The following is a 23878-nucleotide window of genomic DNA, read 5'->3' on the forward strand; positions in this document are numbered from 1 at the left end:
GTGAACTGGTGCAGTAGGTAAAGGGTAGGTTGGAGTAGGTGAAGATAGACATCCTCTCCTGAAGTGCTTGCGGTTGAGCTCTGGCAAGGAATGCAGTCAAGAAGGGAGTAGTGTTAGGTCTCTGTGGAAAATTGCTGGAGAGGAGATCTACTCAGAAAATTTTAGTTGTGAAAGACCCTCAGATTGACAAGAATCATCAAAAGGATTCAGCACAAGTAAAAACTAATGAGAGAATACCTTTGTTTCTTAGGGAAGCCAAATGAGAGAGAGGTACGTGTCCAGGAACCAAGTCCCTACGCTGTTACACAGGGATCTTGGTATTGGGACAGGGCATCTCATCCTGCAACACTGACCTTTTTGCAGTGTCATTTGCACACGTGGTCCCAGGAGGGCACTGAGCTCACATCCTGGAGTAAGTGCTGCAGGATCAGGCCCATTGCACTGGGAGAAGGATGGAGTGCAGGGAGCAGAGCTGGTAGGGCAGGGCAGGTGTTGACAATTAATTCCTGAATTAGGAGGGGGAACTCATAAGGTCATCACATCCCCCACTGTGTTGTTCATATGCTTATAGAAAATCTTCCCCATTTCCCCCTGCTGCTGCGAGGCGAGGGGAGGTGTGGCGCTGACAGGATGAATGATGAAGGCTTCCCCCAACCCATTGCCTTGCTGTGATGGAGTGACACATTTAACCTCCCCTGATGCTACTGCTGCAGGTGAAATGAATTATGCGACCCTCTGAATCCCTTATCGGTGCCGGGCCGTCTCAGGGGCTGGATGCAGCTGCTGTAATTTTGGAGTTCTTTCCCTGCTTTAATGCCAAGTACAAATCATGCACATTTCTCTGCTTGAAGACCCCAGGCTGCTTTGAATATGGAACTGGTCTCCCTAGGGAGTGCAAAGGGGGGGAGGGGAGAACGGGGATGGAAGATAGGAAACCTGCACAGAATTGCTAATCAGGCTCTGCCCTCTGTCTTCCCGGGCTGCAGATGGCTTCTTGCTGCGTTGCGAGCCTATCAAAGCAAAACACCTTCATTGTCAGCCGTGCAGAAAGCGCCCCAAGTGTCTGCTGCGAAGGGTGGGCGGAGGATGGATAGCCACCTTTTTGATATTACCAGAGGAGCCTAATTAAGCCGGGGGTTTTCTTCCTTGGGAAGTGGTCACTGGTAGCCTTGAAAGTAATGAAACGTGTCGGTCTGAACCCCTTTTCATCTCCAGAGCAGCAGGTATCGCTTGTCTCACGGCCGGTGCCTGTGTTGCTGTGGATGGTCAGGACTGCGAGCGTTGCTTGGCACTATTCTCTTTTTGTGTGCCTCCTTACTTCCTTCTGCAGGTGATGGTGAGCTCTGCGCTTTCCACCCCAGGGGTCCTATTGCAGGGCCCCACAGTGCTCTGTGCCCCACACAGCGCAGTGAGAACACAAACCTTGAGACAGGAGTTCCCTGATGCAGGCTGATTAAAGAACCTGTGGGTGGGGATGCTGAGAAGGTGCTAATAGCACACCCAGCATTTAATTATTAAAATGGCCTATAAACTGCTATGGTCCATTTAGACTCATTATACTCCTTCTTTGGCTTCTCTTCCTCTTGAGGTGAAGCACCTGAGATGCCAGGGAGTTTTCCTGTACAGTGCTGTGTGCCATGCTCTCAGTTTCCTCTGCTGCACATAATCCGTGGGCTATAAAACAAAACAGGAGTGAGACTGAGAGCAGGGAAGTGCTCACAAATACTCCTGTGCACAAGCAACAATTGGTGTGGACCTTTTCTGTTAATGCTTGAGTGCTTGAGGTTTGCTAGCTGGGGACTACTGGGAGCAGGGAGTTGGTCACCAGGCTGTCATCTTGGCAGGTTTTGTTCTACCTGTGTTAGGAGAGATGTGTCCTGGAATTCTTGGTTAGTTGTGAGGATTGTAAGAGATACAGGCCTGGCTGCTCAATCATCAAGCATTTTTTTTTTTTTTACATGAGAAGTATTCAGTGTTTTATCGTATAATTGAAGGCTGTTGAGGAAAAGCAGAGAAAACCATAAATATTTCAGTTGGCATATTTGAAAGAACCTGTGTAGGTCTAGACCTTTATTAATTTGTTTAAGGTCTATTTGCATACATTTCAATAAGATAGCCAATTGTCGCGCTGCCTGAGCACTTCTGTAAGCCCTGACACGGGCAGAGCTTTACTGATTTCAGTCATGGAAATTGGCTTCATGGGAGAGACACTCAGCAACAAACAATTAATAACCAGGGAAGTCTAACAAAAGGCAGCAAGACAGGGATTTAGTTGCTGAGGTTTTGTTAATGAGCACAGCTTCTTTTCTCTGAAAAGCAGAATTTCTGGTTGCTCAACGACATTGGGAAGTGCCATGAGAGAGCATGCAACGCTTCTGGAGTACTAGACGGTAGCTGTGTTGTTTATTTGCATAATTCGGAATATGGTTTTGTTCTGTCGGGCTTTCTGCAAACTTTTGCAATTTCATGTCCCATATTAATACGTTTTAGGATATTTTAGCTTTCTGGGTTTTAGTTTGTGATGGAAGTTTATTTTAGCATTGTATTTTGGTTATACACTGATCACTTTTGTTCTCTCACCTGGCTGCTTGGCATAAAAGAAGAGTTGTAAGGAAGTGTCAGGAAATATAAATTGGTTTGGGGGAGAAACGCTACATCCTCTTGCAAGGAAGCTACAGATTGTTTTCCCTTACTTGTTGGTGTTTCTTCTTATCCCACAGCATTCTTTATTGGCTGCATGTCCTGTCTTGCTGTTCGTGGTAAAAGATAGCTGGGCCGGAGACACAAAGAAAGGTTTCGATTCTGCTTTCTCTTCCTGGCTGTTCTGGAAAATTCCTGCGTAACCTCAGAAAGCTAGTGAAGTTCCACAGGCCTCTTTTTTGTGTTCAATGGGAATGAAGCTCTTCATAGGATTGCTGCTAAACTTAATTGTTTTCTGTAATTTAGTTCTAGTGCCTTTCATCGTGACAGGCATTGCGCAGGTGTAGAGATTCAGTGGGTAAAATGAACAGGGGCTGTTTGCAGTTCTGCGAGTCTGTGTCTGTTGCCTGTGAACTGTGGATGGGGAGCATTTTTCTCCTGTCAGGGTTAGGGAATTTGCTCGATTAGGCTAGTCAGCAGTTCCTCATCTTTCTGGATGACTGTTGAAGTTTATTAGATTAAGACTTTAAGACAGATTTACTCATATTATCTAGCTCCTTTGTGTTGGCTGAGTGAAACAAGTGGGCCTGAATACATCACCTCTGCCTCTCCTTCGTGTTCCCTCCCGGCTTTCATTAATCTCAGGCTTCCGTGATGACTTAAGAACGGCACCTGTTATTCCGAGGCTGGCTGGAGTGAGAGCAAGCAGAAGCGAGAGGGACAGCAACAATTTGGAAGGCATCAATACACAAACCTAGCGAGGAGGTGCTGTCGCCGTTATGCACTGGAGGGTTTATCCGCCGTATATCAGTGCTTACAAACTCCCGATCTGGGTCTCGGTGCTGCATATGCCACCTTGGGTGCAACACAGACTGCAAAACCCAGGCCAGCGCTTCGTTTGGAAGCTGGTGCCATTGAGCAGAGGGGAGGAAAAGATGATGGATAACTTAACACGGAGTGTTTAGGATCAGCGGCTCCTTGTCGCTCACCAGATGTCCTGCTCTGTACCAACACTGGCGGAGCTGGTACCTGGCCGGCAGCCTCGCTGGCAGTGGCTGTATGGGGGAGGCTTAAAGTTGCTGCGGAATGAAGGATGCTGTTCCCTGGCACCAAAACCTTCTGGCTGCTCTGGTGCGTCCTGTGACCCAGTGTTACGAACAGGAACACACCAGCAGGATATGCAGCGGGGTGGTGATACAGACCTGTATCTCTTTGCTGCACCCTTCTTCCAGCGCCTCTCTAGAGCCCTGTCACACATCAGGAGCTCATCCTTTGCTCCATCTCCTAATTTGCTGCCTATCCTGAATTAGTATATGTTGGAAGAGTACTGCAAAGGCTTAACCCCTGAGTATGTACACAACCAATAGTGAATCGGGAAGTCGCCTAGCTGTAGCCTTTCCCCATGCACAAGTAGCAAGCGGGGTGAGTGCTTGGTTTTATTTATTCATATTTGCACTTCCTTTAGATCTCTCTCCTTCTCTGGACTTCTAATGCTACATTTGAAGTAGGGCTGTGATCTGGACCCCATAGAGCTTGTACTTTATATTATTTTTGTTACCAGTTGTTAATTACTTTCCTGTTTTTTCTCCTTTCTCAGTTAGAAAAAAGGGAATGTTTGAGTAGTGTGTATTCTACTTTCATTTCGCTCTGCAGAGTGGAGGAGATGTTTTGCCATTATATATCATAAATGATGAACCAGAAGCAACTCTGTGTGTTCTGGAGCATAGGTCAAATAAATTATCCAAGTCCTTTTGAATATGTATGGGATGGCCTCCGGCTTTTTACGAAAACTATTCTTGTGTAGTGTCTAACGCTTTTTCTGTTTCATTAAGTGTTGATTCCGTGTCTGTGCTGTGGCGCTGAAGCATCATGGCTTTTTCTGGCAACCAGATGGATTCGTCTCTTTCCAGCAGACACCAGTATTTTCCAGGATTTTAGCCTTCACTAAGTCTGTGAAAACTCTCTTCCTAGTATCCATGGGCACTGTAGGATCAGATCCTAACTGACATGCACTTCAGGTAACTTTGTTGACGCATATAGACTATAAATCAAAGCAATTCCTTGTGTGTTCAGTAACATTTTCAAGTTGTGAGCTATGTGAAAGCGGATGTGTGCTTCTGAGAGGTAAATGCTGCATTCCCTGTCTTGCAGGCTGGGGCAGGAGAACCGCTACATCGCTATGTCACTACCCCTTTGGTTTTGTCATCGTGCTTGTTACCATGTCAGGTTTAATTCAATCCAAACAACTGTAGGGTGCTATAGGATCTCATTATTTTAAATTGTTAAAGAACATGGTAATAGGATACACCAGATTAACAAGGTGAATGGGGACTAGAAACATCAGAGGAAGAAGCTCATGTTTAAGAGTAGCCAATGTCATTGTTTCCCCTAGAACTGCTCTCTTTACAAGAACAGTGCAACAGGATTTCATGATCTATGAAAGCCTTCTAGTGGGGTCAAGGAAGAGTTGTGATCGTCTCTATCAGCTGGTCATAGCCTAACTGATGGAATGAACTATGGCCACAACTACTTTTATTCACACCTCTGTTGCCCCTTGAGTCTGGTATCATGATTAAATCTGCCAAGCACTGCCTTTGCAATATTAGTCAAGATGTCAACTGCTGCAGCCACCACCAAGTGGTGTGTCTAGATTTTGTACCTATTCGTATATCTTAACAAGTTTATTTTTATTAAACTACAGTGGAAATGAGATAACTTTCTGTCCGTATCTTGTTGGGGTCTGAGGAAGATGTTAACTTTAGAACAAGAGTTCATTTGAAAGATAATAAATATAAAAGAGCTGCATCAGGGACCTCACCAACTATAGAAAGCAGGAGGTGTCGCGTTTTCTGACTTAATTTTATACTCTCCTATTCCACACACTCGAACGAGCACAGTTTGGTTTCATTTTCTTTTAATGGAAAACAAAGAAGTAATGGTCTGTACCTTTCCAGGGATAGACTTCCTTGGTTTTAATGCAATAGAGAATTACAGGTTTATAAAGCAATGCTGGTGAGTTTGGGGGGGGGGAAAAATCAAACTGAAAACAGGAAAAGAAAGCCTTTGAAACAGAATTTAACTTCAGTTAACCAGGAGAACAGCTTGCTCATTGCAGACTACCATTCTTCTTTGTAACTTCAGTGACAGCAAAGGTCCCTCGTAGCAGCACACCTGGTAGTGGGGTACAGAGAGAAGTGTTTGTAATGTTCAGACCTGAGTCCTTTGTGATCCCTTTGTGTATTCATTTAAGATGGCAAGTTCACTCATACTGGCAGTCACCATGTGGTGAATTGCATTCCTTAAGGTTTGGCAAGCAGCAGGATAAAACATTCATTTCCACAATTCATTTTCTGATTGAGTTTTCCCCTCTTTGAAGGAAGTAACTTGTTTTCAGGGCCTGAGTCATGCTTATTTTCTGCTGAAAGCATATAAAAGTGTAAGTTGCCATTCAAGACAATCTTTTCAGTTACTAGAAATCCCTTGGTAACTGTTGTGTAACAGCAGAAAACCCAACTTAACGCAACCCTAGGGGTGCTGGGTTATGGAGGTCCAGGAGAGGAGGCTGGCTGCGGGAAGTGCATGTTTGCACACCCCGGTGGTCCAGGGTCGGCTGCTGACAGGAGCGTTCGGTACCATCCAGCCCTCTATTTCTCCACTCACTAGGCTTCATGCAAATGTGGAGTAAATGCACTGAAGTGGTGGAATAACAGCAGCATTCAGTTTGACTCAGACAGTCTGGTTCATTGCAACCAAGAGAGCAATCCTGCCATTCTTTTACGAGTTTGTTTGTTGTGCACACAGAAAGGCAATGAAGCTGGTGAAGGGTCTGGAGAACAGGTCTTGGGGGGAGCTGCTGAGGGAGCTGAGGTTGTTGAGCCTGGAGAAAAGGAGGCTCAGGGGAGACTTGTGCTTTACAATGGCCTTAAAGGAGGTTGTAGCAAGGTGGGGATCAGGCTTTTCTCCCACACACCAAGTGAGAAGATGAGGGGGAATGGCCTCAAGTTGCACCAGGGGAGGTTTAGGTTGGATTTTAGGAGAAATTTCTTTACAGGAAGGATTGTGTGGCATTGGAATGGGCTGCCCAGGGAAGTGGTGGAGTCACCATCCCGGGAGGTTTTCCAGAAACGTGTAGATGTAGAACTTAGTGACATGGTTTAGTGGTGGACTTGTCAGTACCAGGTTAAAGGTTGAACTAGAGGATCTTTGAGGTCATGTCCAACCTGAATGACTGTAGGATTCTGTAAGTCCTTTGCTTGTGATTTCAACAGAGCATCTTAGAGTAATGTGCTTTTCAAGTTATAGATACGTGAGTGCCAGAGGAAAGCTGCATGGGATCAAGGCCTGAGATAATATATCCTGTTTCTTGATTATTTCACATTTCATGAAAAAAATTTCTTGTTTCTACCTCGTTTCTTCCACCACAGAATAGTTGTCCTTTGCTACTACTTCCTATCTGTGAGCAGACGAAAGATTAACAATAGTGTTAACAGTCCCCAAAGCACCGTGTCTTAAAATGAGCTTAGTTGGATTTTTCACACTCCCTCTTGCCTGCATCTCCCAGAAGCTGTTACTGGTGGCTTGAGTTCGGATCTTTCATCTGACTCAGTTATTGGGGATGTAGAAAGTTCAAAAGTAAGGTTTCAGGTTTGACCTTTTGCTCCTCAATTTTGGAAGCTGGATTTTGCAATAACTAGCCAACAGGAGTGATGGACTAGGAGTCATCTTTGTCTGTAGCTTTCAGTTCTCTTCCTTTTCTAAGAGGGGGAAAAAAATAAAATCACAAGAAAAAAAACAGTTTGCTTTAATCAAGCAAATACGTCTAAAAATAACAGCCCTTGTTTTCCCAGCTCTTGTTGCCTATGGAAAATAGATTTACGTTGCAAGCAAGTTAAACAACATCACCATAAATAGTAGTGAATGCCAGCTCCTATGTGCTTCCTAATGCCCCAGTGACTTGGATTTCAGGCCGTTTTAATGATTTTGTCATCAAACAGTTGCATTAGCAAATGAACATCTCACCAGCAGCCTTTATGTGCAGGTTTCTCTTCGCACGGGTGTGAAGCATGGCAGAAACTGGCTCTGTCCCTGGCCTGGCACTGCGCCTGAGCCTGGTGCTGCCTGCTCTCCTCTGACTGCGCTTGGAGCTGGCAGGGCTGGAAATTCTCCTGCCCTTTTCGGCTGGACTTTCTGTCTGTCTGTCTTGAAATCTTTATTCTGGTACTAATTATGGGTGCCCTAGCACTTTTCTGACAAAGACAAGTTTTTCTACCTGGTTTAATTAATGTCCGCTGTGTCCTTCACCTAAAAGAATGCCGGTCCAGCCTGTTGGAAGCTCGGTGCAGCAGGACAGGTAGATGGATGATATACAGAGATGTCTCTGTTCATGACTTCCCGCAGAAATCCAGAAAACACCTGCCTAGAGAGAATGTCAGTACCTGGGGAGAATTAAACCCGAGTTCTGGTTATCCCTGCAATTCCTTCAGAATTTTTAAAGTACAGTCCTGTCAGAGTAAGGGGAGTTATGCTTCAACGTACTGTTTTTACAAGATTCTGTAATCATTACACAATCATAGCTTAAAACAAGGCATTGGAAGGGATATTGCAGTAACTGAAGTTATTCCTCTGCTATTTTAGACAGCCATGGCAGCTAATCTTTTTACAAAAATACATCAAGCTTCAGCTCAACGGGCATTTGCTTCCTTGGTTGTTTGACCACAGCAATACTACTGGAAAAGTGTTCTGCAGTCTTTCTTACTGTCTTTACTTACGTGATTTTGAGCATTATCTGTGCGATTCCCTCATTTCATTACTGTTCATCATTAATTTATAATACTAGCCTATCACATTTATTAAAAGTTGAAGATATACTAAATCATTTGTAGGAAAACTTCTGCCTTAAGGATCCTAAAAATAGACAGATCAAAATGTCCTTAAAATATTTTAAAGCATCTTTTCAGGCAATTTTTTCTGCTGCTTTGCTTGAAATAAAATGTCTCGGGTGCTTCTTTTCATTACTCATGCAATCTCAGAGCTATGTGTTGTTTCAGATCCCTTCCCTCTGATATGGTGGCTTAGGGGGGCACTGAAATGTTACCTGTAGTGAAGGGACTCTTTATCCAAAATTTTAAAGCATCTTGTTTTAGTGATTGAAACCAACTGGGAAAAGCCTTTGAAAAGTGAGTAGAGGAATACACAAAGCAGAAAAACATGTTTTTCAGCTCCAGAGAAAAGCAGGAAAGATGCCAAGAGATTAAAGGCAAGCTAGCACGTGGATACAACAGCAATACATCTGTGCAAGATCTCTGAGTACAACTGTGGCACTGGGCACCCTATGAAAAGCACAGCAAGTATGTGCCGTCAGCAGCAAATGGGCTCCTGAAATAGTCTCCCCTCGTCTTAGAGCAGGTCGGCCCCCTGAGGTACATTTGGCTTCCCTGTGCACAACACAGTAGTGTTTTAGGTGGAATTTTTAGTAAATGGGCGTAGGGCATTTATATGGCAAAAGGCTGGTGCTGGGAGGTCCTGAGGGCTCAGCTGCAATGCCAGTTCACTGCTGTGGGAGGGCAGATTGCAGAGGGGCTCTGACACCACATGCTCCCTTCTTTTCTGCAGAACTGTAGGGATATTGTCATATTTTGGAGCTGTTTGCAAGCGAGGGCAGTCTCCCAAATGCTCTCAGTAACAGTGCCCACTGTTTCCCTACTCTACTGTTTCTCGTTTACATCAAGTTCTCGCTTCGCTACTTTCCAGCTTCCACTCCTAGTCTAAATGCAAGAAATTATAAAACCAGAAAAATCCCTGATCCAGAAAATGCTAACATACACACCCAAAGCACTGGGAATGGTTTTAGTTTTCTGTGTGAAGGAGCAAAAATTAGACAAAAGCTTGAAAGTGGGTCCCAGAGCTGTGTGAAGAACAAAAGCAGGTTTTTTGGTGGAGAAAGCAACAATTCTTTATTAGTGCATATAGCATATCTAATAGTGCTAATGGCGGTGTCTATACCCTGCTGGGTTTTGCTGTGTTAATACTGGCATGCTAACAGTGATCTGAAAGGGTGAGTATGGGTAGTGTACAACATCCAGCCTGCAAGTGCGTAGTAAATCTCTGATTACTACTCTCACAAATCTACCATGCGAGTGCTTAATTCCTTTCTTCTTCTTTTTTTTTTTTTTTTTTTAAATGCAATCTGAAAGTTGTGTTAATACTTGCGGTATTGACATTTCCCTTTTGAAATTTATTATACAAGGATGAAATTCGTTCATGTGGGGAAAGATGCTGTTGGTCTTTTTTCAAACCTTTGAATAGCAAAGAAATGACTGCTCACGTTTGTCTTTTCTACTTGACTCAATCCTCTGTCTCCCCTCAGCCAGCAGCCACTTTATCATTTCATTACAGTCTTGCTGTAGCAATGCTATACTTAAGGTTGAGATGGCGTTTTCATCAGCAGCCTTATATTCTCTGTCATTTCCAACTTTCCCAGAACAATACCTTTCAAACTGAAATCTCCGTATTTGCTTTCTGCCAAGGAGCAGAGGTATGCATAGATGAGAAACTTGTTTTTCTTAAATAGCAATGGTAATTTCTTGGAGTGATTTTTCTTTTTCCCTTGAAAGGGATAGACTAACTCAAAGTGTGTGAGAATTGTAATCCTGAAGGAAACTAAATGCCTTTTCCTTTTTGTTAATTTATTTGCTCAGAGGCTGATTTTACCTGATGCTATGCAGCCGCACACACCTACAGGAATTAGCACACAGTTCCTGGGCATTGCCTCTGCTATGGCTTTTCGTAACCGTGTGCATGGTTTGGCACAGATAGGAAAGTTGTTTCAGCCACTGTGCTGCTGAGCTGAAAGAGGCTACGAGGAAAAGTGCATGGGAGCCCTGGCTCTGCTTGCCTTCTTTGTCCACGGGATGGAGCACACCTATCTTAAAGTGGGGGATGTTTGTGAACAATATGGTCTAGCTCTGTGTAGGTCATCTCTGTAACTTTCAAGATCTTCATTTAATGAGGCAGCTTTGGTACAAGGACTGTACCAATGTGCTTTGCTGAATTAGGTCTTAGCGTCTATTGAAGCCTGGCAACATTTTCACCTTCTTTTTAAATAGAGAGGTGCAGGGAGCGGATGGAGAAAGGGAGAACAGTTGGACCTAGCAGCATTTCATGTCAAAGAATTGCAAGTCTGGGAGCTGGCTGCATGCAGCTCTGCCTTGTCTGGGTACTCACAAAGTGCTCTGGCTGCTCCTCAGAGGCCGGGCTCTGCCCTCTGGTTGCTACCTGTGGGGCTGGAGGTGTGGGAGCAGAGGATGTGTGACCGAATGAGACTGTGCTTTGAGTGTCTGGGGTTTCTATGAGTTACAAAAGAAAAGCAATGTCTCATCTAGATGGCACTCGGATAAGAAATTTGTAAGGCTGAGAAAAGAGTCTGCTCATACAGAGCTTTTGTTCCTACTCTGCTGTTTACAGGTCTCAGATCCCTTTGCTGGGAACAAAAGCCCATTTACCTTTGTTTGGTAGGTTCCTTCACTGCTTTTGGATTCATGGGTCATGGTTCCATTTCTCACTGGAATAGATTCTTTACGAACAAGAATAATCTTTCACTTGATTTTATTTTCTTGGTTACCTTTCAGAATGCTTCTCTACCTACGTCACACTGCCGTTTTTATCTTTTCTGGATTGAATGCACCTACTTATTGTCAGTTTTCATTACAGTTATGCTCAAGTTGTCATTGTAATTCTAAATCTGTACTTTCTGTGCATTCAGCCAATCCAGAACAAATGCTCGAATGTCCTGGATATTTATTTTTTTTCCTTAGCCAAAAGGTGTATTTGTGTTTTCTATTTTTTTTTTTTTTTACTTATTTTGAGATGTTGGAAGAGTGTGTTTAGTGAAAGCAAAATTCCTAATTTTAGCTTTTAAATGCTAATGTGACGTAGGATGGATATTTTGTTGATACTATGTAGTGAGCATGTTGAGAAGAGGCAAGGAAGGTGCAAAGAGCAACATGCCCTCCTGTGTAAATGGGAAACTGAGGCCCCACAAAATTATCTGCTTGGCCACAGTATAAAAGAAAGCAAACAGCTTCAGAACTGAGGCTTCAGAGCTCTGTTCCCATTTCCTCACTACCAGACAACCCAATTGTACAACCAAATGGAGCAATCACTGGAGTGATCTTTCATGGTAAGAATTTAAATAAATCTGCAGTAACATTGGACATATTTTTTCTTGCATGTGGAAATTGGTAGGGAATATGCAGAATTAGAAGAATTTGGAAGATTTTAGTCTAAGTATTTCTGTGTAAAACTGGAAATGCAGCACTATATTTAAAATATAATGTAACAAACATGAATGTGGCTGCCTTCTTGTCTAAGTTGAGGGAAAAAATGATAAGTAATCAACTAGCAGCAAGTAAATGGTAAAGCGTAATTTAGTCTTAATAGTTTTTCCAATTTGATAATGTAATGTGATGGTTGCAGCAGAAAGCAATTTTAAAAATACAGGTTTTGTATCATGACAGCTTTATAGTTAAATTGTTTTGTGGTTTGGAAATGTGTAATAAAAATATTGCATTACAAAGAAAACCCTAATGTCGTAAATGAGCTTCAGCCCATCAGGCACCATAGCAGTGTAAGAGTTTGGGATCTCCCCCTCATCTGCAGTTCACAATTAGAGCAGGTAACTAACCACTGGCAGAGGCTTGCTGCGTGAGGGCAGCTACCAATCAGAGGTATTTTTGAAAATATATTGTTAGAGCTTATGGCAGTGATTAAAAGAAAGTGATTAAATTTTGGCCAGTTGACTGTAGCTTAAAAAGAGAGGAGAGAAAATGTCTTGTTAAAGGGTGCGTTTCAAAGGGAGGTTAAACCAGCACAACGTGTTGATGTTATGCTTCTTTCTGCTTTTCTTTATTTATGGAAACCTCAGCAACTGAAATGCCCATCACTGCTGAAAGTTTACATGCACAGATCCTGAAAGTAGGGTGCGATTAACAATTTTTATGCCAAGAAAAGAATTTCCAGTGCAGTGCACCAACTCTTTTCTTGTGACTGAGAAATCTTCAAATTCCCATCCCTGCTCAAATTTGCCATTGTGCCAACAGACACACACAATTTGTTTCCGATGCTGATTTATTAATAAGCTTTTTTTTTTTTTTTTTCTAAGTCCATGGCTACCACAAGATCTCATTACTTCACCTCCTTTTTGTCCTGCAAAACCTATTGGAGAGTTCTGCCTGTTGGCCACTTAGGGGCCTTGTTCCAGCTCATCAGAGGATGAAGGGTTGCGGCTGCTCAGCTCACGTTGTTTTTAAATTGGGAACAGGGTTTTGGGTAGCAGGCCTGTCGTGGATCCCAAGTGCTGAGGTGACCTATTCTACAGTTAACTGAGAGAACTGAGAAAGACCAAACGACAGAGCACGGTAGGTCCTGAAAACCTGCCCTGCTGCTTGAGGGTTTCTCTTCAGTGCGTTGCCACCCACAGCTTTGTGAAATGCTTTGGATGGCGCAAGGTTAAGCCAGCAGAGCACGGACTGTTTCTTGCCTTTTCCCCTTCAGAAAAGGTGATTTGGAGGACTAGGGGGATGTGTTAGAGGAGAACTACAAAAGAGTGGTTTGTTCCTGTAGTGCCAGCTGGGTAACCAACCACCCCTGGGCTGGGAAGGTGATGCATTGCGGTCCCAGCTGGTGTTTCCAGAAGCTGGTTGCAGGCCTGCCTTTCTGCCTTGCTCAGCAGTTCAGAAAACTCACCGCTGGCCACATCTTAATGCTATTTCTGGGCCATCTTTACAGTATGACGTTACTTAAGGTTGATTACTGTGAGCACTGAGTAAAGCCATAGCTAGTTCCTTAAATCCAGCTCGTGCCGTAGGATATGTATTGCAACATTAAAACATCAAACAGTTTGGTCTTCTGTGAGCTATTTGCTGGAGTAAAAGGTTTAAAATAAAAAAAAGTGACGAGTTTTACTTCTGCATAGCAAATTTTCTTGCCCTGTACTTTAGTACCCAGAGGCTGGGAAGAGGTCTCTGAGGCACCCTGCAGTAAGCAGCGACTTCCCTGGGCCTGTTGGTGTCTGAGTACTCCGTGCTTACAGAAGCGGTAGGAATGAGAGTCAGCTGGAGTTAGGGGGTTTATTGTACATGCAGCACTTGGTGATACATCCGTGCGTGAGTCGGGCAGAACTCAGTAGCCCCCATTTCATTTCCCCTCCAACTGTAGGATGTGGCCAAGTGAAGTGAGAGGCTTACGTGAACCACTCAGAAAAGGATCTTGAGGTCAATCCTTTAGGCTTGTTCTGGTGACGGACCTGGAGAGAGGTATTTAAGCCGTGACACGCCCTCCCTCCCCACTGCTGGTGGTGGTCTCTCACCAATCAACACGGCTTTTTCACATTTTTGCCAGCTATCAATTTGGTTTCATTCTTGTACGTATCAATGCCTTTTTGGTGAAAAATGTAGTGAGAGAATCTCCAGGAAAATCTCATTGATTATTAGAGCCACTTAAGAGAGAAAAAGGGAATGGGGAAAAAAAAAAAAAAGACTTTTCATAGGAAAGGAGTGATGTGAAGGTAAGTGCTGGGCCTCTGTTCTTGCCTCAGGCATGAACTCCTCTGGGTAACTTCCTTTGGCCAAGTCAGCACATGCCTCTGTGTCTTCATTGCTTCCTTCTGTAATGGTGAAAGTCGCAAGTCCCTTCTGACAGGAAAAATGCAAGGATTTATTGATTGCGAGTACTGTAAAGAACTGAAATACTATGCTCCAGAGTGTAATAAAAAATTAGAAATAAATTAGATATGCTCCTAACCACACATGAATCTTTGTTGCTAGCTTTACAGTATGGGCTTGGGCAAGTCACTTAATCTTTGTGAGCCTCGGTCTTCTCACCTGCAAAATGGAGGTGAAAACTCCTTCGGTTATTGTGGAATCACTTAGTTAAAATCTGGTGATGGATGTAAATAAATAGATACACTCACAGTACTTTTTTTTTTTTTTTTTGTCTTTGGGGGATGACCACATCTTCATTTGAGACTACGTTTTCACTTAATAAACTTCCACAGAATTTGAAAAAGTTTTTAGTAGGCATCCTCTCTCCATGAATTAGAAAGCACAGACTGTGGTGGCTACAGCAAGTAAATGTTGCATCATTTAATAATAAATAATAAATGCATATCATTTAATAATACATGCATGTATATTAGATACCTATGTAGATATGCATGCACAGTAAGTTGTTTTTCTGCCATCATCTTAAGCCGAAGGGCCTCAAGTCAGGAAAGCCCATCAGGAAGCTTGTGGTCAGCACGCAAGTTAGAAGCAAACTTAAGATGAGTAAGTAATTAAACAGCTGCAATTTCAGGAAACTTGAACTGGGACTTAAACATGTTCATGGCATGGCCGACTTCCCAGCTGGAGTCCTAAAGAGCAGGACTGGAGCAAAATGGTTAGCAGGATAAGAAACAATACAGGGTCAGCCGGGGCGTCGCCGGTGTTGGTTCGCTGCTAGAGGTGGCTTTGCTGTTGCGTTCTGCAGGCACGGTGACAAGCTCTGGCCCCTGTGTGCGTGGCAGGCTGGGCTCTCCACTTAGCTGAGGTGGGATAGAAGATGTTCCGTACAAGGTTTCCTCCTTTCAGACTGCAAATCACTCTAAGAGGACACAAGTGGAAGCTGGTTTAAGTCACCTTCCTTTCACACGTGGTGCCTTGTGGTGTCCTCTCCACTGCCATCCTCCGTCCTGTTTGAGAGCAAGCGGAAAAGATTCCTCCTTTTCTGTGGGAGGTTGGTTTTCAGTCTGGCAGATCTTGCTGCTAGGAGATGGTTCCTGATACTTAACCTACATTTTCGTTTGCTATTTCTATCACATTAAACTGAGTTATTACTCCAGACCATGCTAAAAAATTATTTTTCTCTGCCCCCACTTTGTGCTGTTACATGTGAATTTGATTTACAGATTATTCTGAATACAAATAACTGTACAACGATAAAGTTATTAAACAACAAGGCATCCAGTAGGAGAAAATAATGAAAGCGAAAACATTTCTAAAGCTTTCTGTGTTATTAGGTGCAATGACACAGGGAGAATGTAATGGGAAACCAAGCTGGAGCTTTCTAATACCCCTCAACAGTTTAAAATAAAGATCTTTGAAGCAGAAGGGGGTTAATGTAACTGGAAATTATTGGTTCCCATCCCTCTTCTTTCTTTCCTTGTCTAATACCTGACATAGATCTTTGTTCTTTATGAAGCCTTTCACACCCATTGAAAAGGTAAGCTGTTGGGATAGGAAGAATTTACCACTGAGTTTAAAATATTTTCTTGTCTACCAGACTATCTCATGCTTGTCTACCAGAATATTTCTTGTCTGTGAACAAGAATCACGCTGGCTTCTCTGTAAGTATAAATAATAAGACTGCTGCTGCTGGTGATGTTTTGTAGGTTCCGTGGCTCCGGTGTCCTTATGTTTCTACCTCATGGCTGAGGCTATCGACATCGTTGCTGTAAGCTGCGTGCTGCCATTTAAAGTAGAAAGCCCTAGGATCAGGTTGTGCCCCATTTTGAATGAAATGGAGTTAAGTGTCCATCACTAATAGACAGAGGGAGGGAGCCTGCCTGATTTCTGGCTGTGGCAGATCATCTGCCCTCCGTCACAGAGCAAAACGGTGGCCGTGGCTTTCAGCCTCACCTTGGAAGGGCAGAGAGTTCACTGCATCCAGCCGGGCCTTCGTGCTGGCCTTACAAAAGTAGCATGTGCCTCCGCTGCTTGAAACACAGTGCATGGCGTGCAGAAGTAAGGCTCTTACCTACATGCCCAAACATAACTCCCAGGACCTGGAGAAGTGCTGAAAAATCAAGGCATGAGTCTTCTTCAGCTTAATTCACCCAAATGGACCTTTGGTGGAAACCAGAGAGGCTGTGGTGTGGCCTCTGCTCTTTGGATGTGGTTCTGAAGCGTAATCCTTGTTTCTGGGGTGTGGGGTTTTGTTTTTGCTTTCTTGTTGTTGCCTATGCTGCCATTCTGTCCTATGAGGAGATGTCACTAGAATGACCTATTTCATCCTCCATTGAAGAGGTGTGCCATTTCTGCATTGGCTGGAAAAGCACAGTTTTTGAACAAGAGGTGAGGTCCTCTGGCAAATGTTAATTAATCAGGATTTTATTTAAACTGTGCTTGGCTAATTGCAGCATGAGACCTTGTCCAGTTGTGGCAGGCTGTTCTTCTCATTCCTGTTTCTCGTTGACTGCTGTAATAGGTTATTTATAGTATGGTGATGCTTAGAGGTTCACAAGGAAGAGCAGGGCTGTGCTGTGCTGGCTGGTGTATGGATATTTCATGTCCCTACCCCTAGTTGCTCATAACCAAAGCACACAGAAGTTCTGCAGCATTTTACCTGCACCCAGCGTATGCCAAGGTAAGGTACACGTGCCAGGGAGGCTGTGGGAGAGCACAAAGGTAGGTTAAAGCTTGCTGCATTGGTGAGGCCACCAGCAGTACAGGTGGACAGACAGCTTTGGGGTTCTTACTGTGAGGGGTATCTGGATTTCCTCGTAGATGTTCTGCCTCTCTAAACTTTTAGTATTTATTTTGTGCATTAGGATTTTGGTGTTAATTCTCTTTGTTTTAAAGCATGGTTGAAGTGAGTTGAGCCTAACTGTGGGTATGAAGGATGTCGCAGTGTATCAGGCTCTGTGAAAGTGACACAGGAGAGCAGCAGGGAGATACTTGCTCAATGACTGGTGCATAATATTTGCATGGCTAACCTGTCAAAACTAGTTTCTGCTATCCTCAGCCCTGAAGCACCAACCTGGCTCATGAGAACTGGGCTTCTGCCTTCCTGCCTCGTACTTCGTTGCCAAATAGCCCAAGGACAAGCAAAAAATAATTTGGGATTACAAGTCTTAAATGCTGATCAGGATATAGTAAACCAAGACTTCAAGTGCCCCTTTGGGAGAGCTGCTGTCCTGTCCTACAGGAGCTGTAAGAGCTGCACAGGAACTGCTCTATCAAAGAGTTCATTCCTTCTTCTTGACATCCATGTTCATTTCTGCTCCTGTTTTTCCTGTAAGGTACCAGCCTGGGCATGGGAAGATCTGTGTTTAGCTTGGGTGCAATCTGGATGTGGCCAATCCAAACACCTTTTAGGATGTGGCCTGCACAGGAACAGTGCTCACCTTGTTGGCTAGCAGGAGGCACAGGAAGAAGAAGGAGCTGTGCTGCCAGCAGAAGAGCTGTGTCTTCACATGATGGGGGCTCTGCATGGTGTGGAAAAGGCTTTGTAGCAGCAATAATGTAGACTAAGCTGCTACTTTAAAAAAAAAAAAATTGTGAAGAGAATCCATAAGCATCCAAACTCCACTCAGCCTTGGAGCTGCTTTGGAGCTCTTCCCTGTTTGTGTTCGGCTGGTCTCTAGGATGTGGGAGAGGGCCCCCTGGCCTTGCTAGGAGGCAGCAGAGCATGAGGAGCTGGGAGAAGGCTGAAGCTTTCTCTCGATCATGATGTGCACATCTCACATGCTTATGTTAGCTTAACGTAGCTGTGTTAACTGTTCTCCAGGCTGTCCCAGCACAACCTCCGCCTGGGCAGGGACTTGATGATAGTTCACTTCCCAAAGGACATGCGGCAGTCAATGGACTGGACTTTGAGAAAGACCCAGTCCCATTTAATCAGGACAAAGTGGATAGCTATGTGTAGACAGAACAGCAAAAATATTCTTTCCCCCTCCGCCCCCTTCTGACCCAAGTTAGAAGAGCATGGCCCTTTGGCTCTCTTAGACTTACCAGCACTTCCTTCTTCCGTGCGAATCCCTCTGAGTTTTTAAGAGTGAGCACTAGTGACCAGTTTTCTTGTTCTGAGGGGCTTCATCTCATTTCCACTGAAGCCACCACAAGCTGGAGAGAATGGTGCATTTCTCTAGAAAGCAGCTTCTGCTTCTGCAAATGCAGCTACTCTTCCCCAAATAGAAGCTGTCACGACTTCCATTAATGCTGATTTTCCTATCCAGAGGATACATATAAATGCCACCCCTTTGTCTCCCTGGCATGAGAAATGCAAGACAGCTCATGGAGTCAAATCACCCCGATGCAGTGGCTTACGTAAAATGCCAGCCAGGTTTGAAGAGCGTCTGTCTCTGAACTAGATGACTTATAATGAAAGTTAAACTGAAAGCTTGGCAAAATTAATCATCCCCTTCCCACCTTTTTGCTGCCAGCTTAGTTTGTGTCTGTGGGTTGTGTCAAGAAAAGGCTTGTGATGTGTCACAGCCCTGTGACATCACAGGCTGAACCCACCTTGGGGTATCTGTGCTGTGGGCAGGCTGCAGAGCGGCCGAGCCCCCGGAGAGCATCGCCTCTCTCATCCCTTGCTCCAGTGGCTGCACGGTGCTGGGCTGCGCGCTCCTCCCTGCCCGACTGATGTAAGATTCATGCTGCCGAGGGCTGCAGGGGGAAAACTGCAGCTCGGTCAGATGCTGTTGGAAGAGTTATGCATAAGGAGTGGGCAGAAGTCCCCACCGCATACTTCAAAGGGTTTCTCCTCTGATTTGTGAACGTCTTTTTGAAGGGAAAAAAGAACAACACTGCTACCACAAACATAAATTCCCGCAGTGTTAATAAAGGTCCTTAAGCCCCCAGTGTATTAATTACTGTAAAGAAAAGGCAAAATATGCATTTATTTTATTTTTAATTAAATTTAGGAAACCATACAGAAATGGCATTTTGAGGAGCACCTTTGAATCTTATGGGCTGTCCCATGTTTCATGACTTTCTCTTATATTTTAAAAATCTTTTTTTGGCTTACAAACAAGAAGTCTGAATCTGTCTTGTGGTATGTAAGTGAAGACAAATGGAGCAATTGTATATATAAGCATATATGCAAATATATACATATGTATGTATTTATACACACATGCATAAAATATATTTTTAAATTTATTTATTTATATATGCCGTTTGTTCATGTGTAACTAAGATGTGAAACAGATGGTGAGGTTCTTTACAAAATAATGTAGCACCTAGAAGGTAAGCAGCATTTCAAATGCCCGTAGATCTTTATACCAGCCATGGGGAAAAGGAGAAGACTGTCTCTCACCCCATAGCTCACAGGGGGGAGTTCCCTGTTCTCAGCGTGAATGTCTGGATTTCCTTCTGTGAGCAGGGAACACCACAGTTATCCTCTTCATCGCAGCTGAGTCACTGGCCTGTTCCCAAAGTGCTTCAACCACGCAGTCTTATGCCCGAAGAGGTATTTGGCTTCCAGTCCGGCCTCAAAGCTGCTGGAGCTGCAGGGGGCTGTTGCCCCCTGTGTCAGCCCCTGAGGCTCTGTCATCACAGTGCTGTTTCAGACAGGGACTGGGGAGGCTGTGGCGTGCATTGTCTTCCCATCGGGTAGCTCAGCTGCTTCTTGTCCATTCATACACCACTGCTGCCCTGATTGCCTGTGTGGACAGAAAGCGTTCGCCAGGCTGCGCTTGACTTGTGTGCTGCCCTTAAGGGAACTGATGGGGCAAAAGGATCGGGAAATTTATTAGCCTTGCTAGCTGAAGCAAAATTCCTCAGCAGATGGGGATGCATCCTGTGCTGTCTCGGACTTGCTGCAACAACGGATGAACGCCTCACGTTGGCAGGGTAGGATTCCCCGTGCTCCTTGAGCATATGGTGGAGCATTGTGGTTTGTTTTGGATAACAAAATACAACTTGGATTGAATAAACTTCAGTATTGCGGGTTTCAGGAATTTTCTACAGGAAATATGTATAAAGTACTGCATATATGAAGGAAATGCATCAGTTTAGCTTCAATTAAATGGTTTCTTGGTTGTTAAGCTAGCATAGAAAGATTTACGATGTTTGGTTTTCATCTTTTTTCTTTCTTTTTTGTTATCAAGAATGAAATTGGTCTGGGACTGCAGAACTTTTCCTTAACGTGCGTCTCCTGTATTTGTTCAGAGTTATTTACTGAGTGCTGTGCTTCCTGTGGGACAGGGAATAGTGGGATGATCAACTTTTCCAAACCCTGCACAGGTAATTAATTGTGCTAGACAGCAGCGTGAGCGGGAGCAGTGTGCATGCCCAATTAATTACGGTGTGTCTCTCATTGTAGTGATGACAGAAAATAGCAAGGCAGTACATGCAGTAACCCACATAGGATGTTTCAGCATGACAGAGTTGGGCAGGATGCAGCGTTTGGATCTGGGCTCCTTGGGAGCCCTGGCAAAGGCAACTTGATGGAAATACCAGTGATCCAAAAATACCCTTGCAGTTGCAACTGTCCAGGTATGAGAAGTGATTTTTGGTTGGAAGTTGCAAGAGGAAAATCTGACCTATGTTCTTTTGTGGTTGACATCAGCTTATTACAGCTCAGTGTTTTCTGCAGCTACGTCTTGGGTAAGGCACAGGTGACTAAGAGAAGAAGCAGAGGTACTTTTAGATCCCTCACGTGGCATTATTTTCTATTTCTTCACTAAAGAAGAAGATGGAGCTTTCTGCAAGAAGTCCAAAGGTCCAGACATCGCCCTCAGCCCTTCTCCTAATTTTGAAAACTGTGCTCAGTGGATTGGGGTAAATAAGTTAGTCTTTCCTAGGAGGTGAATTGCTGGGATCTAACCCTTAAGATAATTACAACTAACCAGTATTGTCTCCGTTTCAGGTATTATATATTCAGAACTTGGTGCAAATTATTTTTACTCTCTCTGGAATGATTAAAAATCTTAGGAATAATCCAGCACTAGATGCCGGTGCTGTCAGTACTGCTTGCTTACTGTTAAACTTCCAGAGTTTAACAGTACTTCCAGAATTGGGGTTCCCAGTGGAGTAAAACACTAATTCCTGGTACGTAATGCCACACCAGGCTGGTTATTTATTTTTTCTCCAATAAATGGGAGGAAAAAGCTGAAAAACTGTGTAACATTTGGTAAGGTGGATGGGAGGCACAGTTTCTTGAGTGAGTTAGTTATGGTGAATGATTTTAACCCAGTGACTGGATGGTAATACCTTTGGTTTCTGGGTCAAGTAGTCATATATATGCAAAGTGAGCAGGCAGAATCTGTCTGCATATTTTTCTTCTGCATGTGTATGTTTGTTTACAACCTGTCTCTAATGAATTTATATCCTTGGAAGAACTGCATCCAAATTGGATGAGACAGGATTGTGTGACCTCAATGTTTTCCTCTGCTATGCTGTGAGGTGGTCAAGAGTTGGAGGGCTTGTTTTTTTTGAGTCAAATTAGGGTCAGATGGCTCCGTGACCTAGAAGAGAAATGCATCTTTCCTGGGAGAATGTTAATGCTATTGCACGCTGTAGGGTGGAAAAAGCCCTCCGAATTGGTTTTATTTCATCAGACAATGTATTAGCAACATAGGGCTTTTTATTCGTGTTGTTTCCCTGCACATCTGCTATTCTTTAGGCTTGTCAAGAAGAGTAGAAAGCAAAAATAACAGAAAAGATTTAAAATTAGGCACTTTAAAGCATTCTTCTGAAAAGCCAGTGGCAGTGACGAGTGTGTTCTGGGCAAAGAGAAGTGTAAAAATAGATTTCATAAAGAACATGTTTTTCCATTTATTGTTTTAATAATGTTCTGAACTGTTTGGCAGAAAGATGGTGAATTTGAAAGTGTCTTTTTGTTACCAATAACTGGATTGTGAAAAGTAATTTTGAACAAATTGTATTGTCCATCGGTAGCTATGGATCTCTTTCTTTGTCTCGATTTTAGAAAAGCGAATCTGCTCATTTAAAGGGCTGCTTATCTCTGAGCACCATTGATTTGGAGTTTGGGTAAGTGTATTGTTGAGTTAAGCTCACGTTTATTCGGTAGCAGGCAGGAGTCCCCCGGCCATCTTTGTTAAGAGCAGGTCAGAGCAGGAAAGAGGCTGAGGAGGCTGATCTGCAGTTACCCGTCACCTCTACTTCAGGTTTGGGTTTCTAGACACAAGAAAGAATTTTTAATCTGATCTTTGACTGAAGTCAGTGGTGTGATTTGACCCCCTTGTTTCTTGATCTTGCATCTCCACCTGCCAAACTCCGGTCCTTACAGGCACTTTCTGGGAGAGCAGCTCCCATTCACCCATTCAGGTTTCTTTGTCAGCACATTTGAGAAGAGGCTGGGAGGCAATAGAGAACATCCTCTTTTTAGACAAAAATAGCTTTTATTCATAAGAGATTTTAAGATATCTCTTTGAACAGCTACTGCTGAGTTGATTTTTTTTTTTCCCCTCCAGGCCTTGGAGCTGCTCTTTTAGTTTGGAAAGTGAAATCCAGAGAATGGCTCAGTTGGCCATTCATCTCCCTGGGAAACTAAACTAAATTGTTTCTTTCTGCTTCACACTTTGCTTATTAGTTGGGTTTAATGTAGAGTATGTACAGTGAGATTTGTAGAAAGATGGATTAGCCCTGTAACATGGCAGGCAGTGGAATGCAAGCCCTGCCTCTTTGCCAGAGGCAAATCTTTATTCCTGCCTTGGCTTAAATAAATTTGACTTTGAGGCAATGTGTGCTGCTTCTCTCTTTTCATCGGGGTCTGCAGCCCTGCCACAATTTATTGGTATGATTTCGAAGCGTGCGTTATCACTCCACTTTTCTTCAAGGAGCCTTTAAGCTGCTCTGAAAGCATCCAAAGTACGACGGGGGCAGAGAATAGAGGGGAGGGCTGGAAGTGTTGCAGGTCTGCATTTGTGGAAGTTGAAAGCAAAATCATTAGGGAGTGGAGAAAAATCCACCACCACCTTCCAAGGAATGCATGAATGCCTCTGGATAAGAACGTGCAAAGTGGAGTTTGTGACTCTTGGGCCATTTTTCATGCTCTTCACTACGAAACTGTTTTCCTAACTGCCTCTGCTGCCTGTTCACTGGCTTTTTTATTATTTAGGCACTTCTGTACAGAAAACATCAAGCTTGGTAGATTGGCCAAAAGATGCTGAGCGCTACTGAAGTCTTTTAGCGGAGTTTGCCTGAAGGGGAGGTTCCCCGCCAATGCGATTTCCTTGAATTGGATGCAGAGAGAAATTCAGCAGTGCTTGTGTGCTATGATATGCAGATCAAATTGAGCTCACCTAAGTTACTTGCATTTCTGGCAGTTGTTCCTGGTGCTTGACAAGTAGGAGGGCACTGCCAGAGATTTCGATTTTCTTTCTTTCACTTTTTTTGATGTAAACAGCATGTTAAACTGGGCTGCAGAGTGAGTCGGAGAGTTGGCAGAGGAGAATTAGATGATACTCGTAGTAGTGGAATCATTCAGGCATGGCCTGGGTTTGAGGGTAACC

General features: G+C 43.8%; 1 protein-coding gene across 10 annotated transcripts in view; it reads left to right on the plus strand.

Moving 5' to 3' along the window:
- Positions 1-23878, plus strand: part of BRSK2 (BR serine/threonine kinase 2) — a 319520-nt gene that overhangs the window by 102911 nt on the left and 192731 nt on the right. Inside the window, exons 1-2 of one of the 10 annotated variants that reach the window (XM_040559844.1) lie at positions 18952-19042; positions 20187-20252. The exons of 8 other annotated variants lie outside the window; for them this stretch is intronic. In XM_040559844.1, coding sequence (XP_040415778.1) covers positions 20231-20252 — 22 coding nt within the window. In that variant the 5' untranslated portion in view covers positions 18952-19042; positions 20187-20230. Of the gene's footprint in view, positions 1-18948; positions 19043-20186; positions 20253-23878 lie in introns of those variants that run through there. One more of the 10 variants, XM_040559846.1, reaches the window with a different exon arrangement.

The sequence above is a fragment of the Cygnus olor genome, chromosome 5 (assembly GCF_009769625.2).
Source record: "Cygnus olor isolate bCygOlo1 chromosome 5, bCygOlo1.pri.v2, whole genome shotgun sequence".
Taxonomy (NCBI): Eukaryota; Metazoa; Chordata; class Aves; order Anseriformes; family Anatidae; genus Cygnus; species Cygnus olor.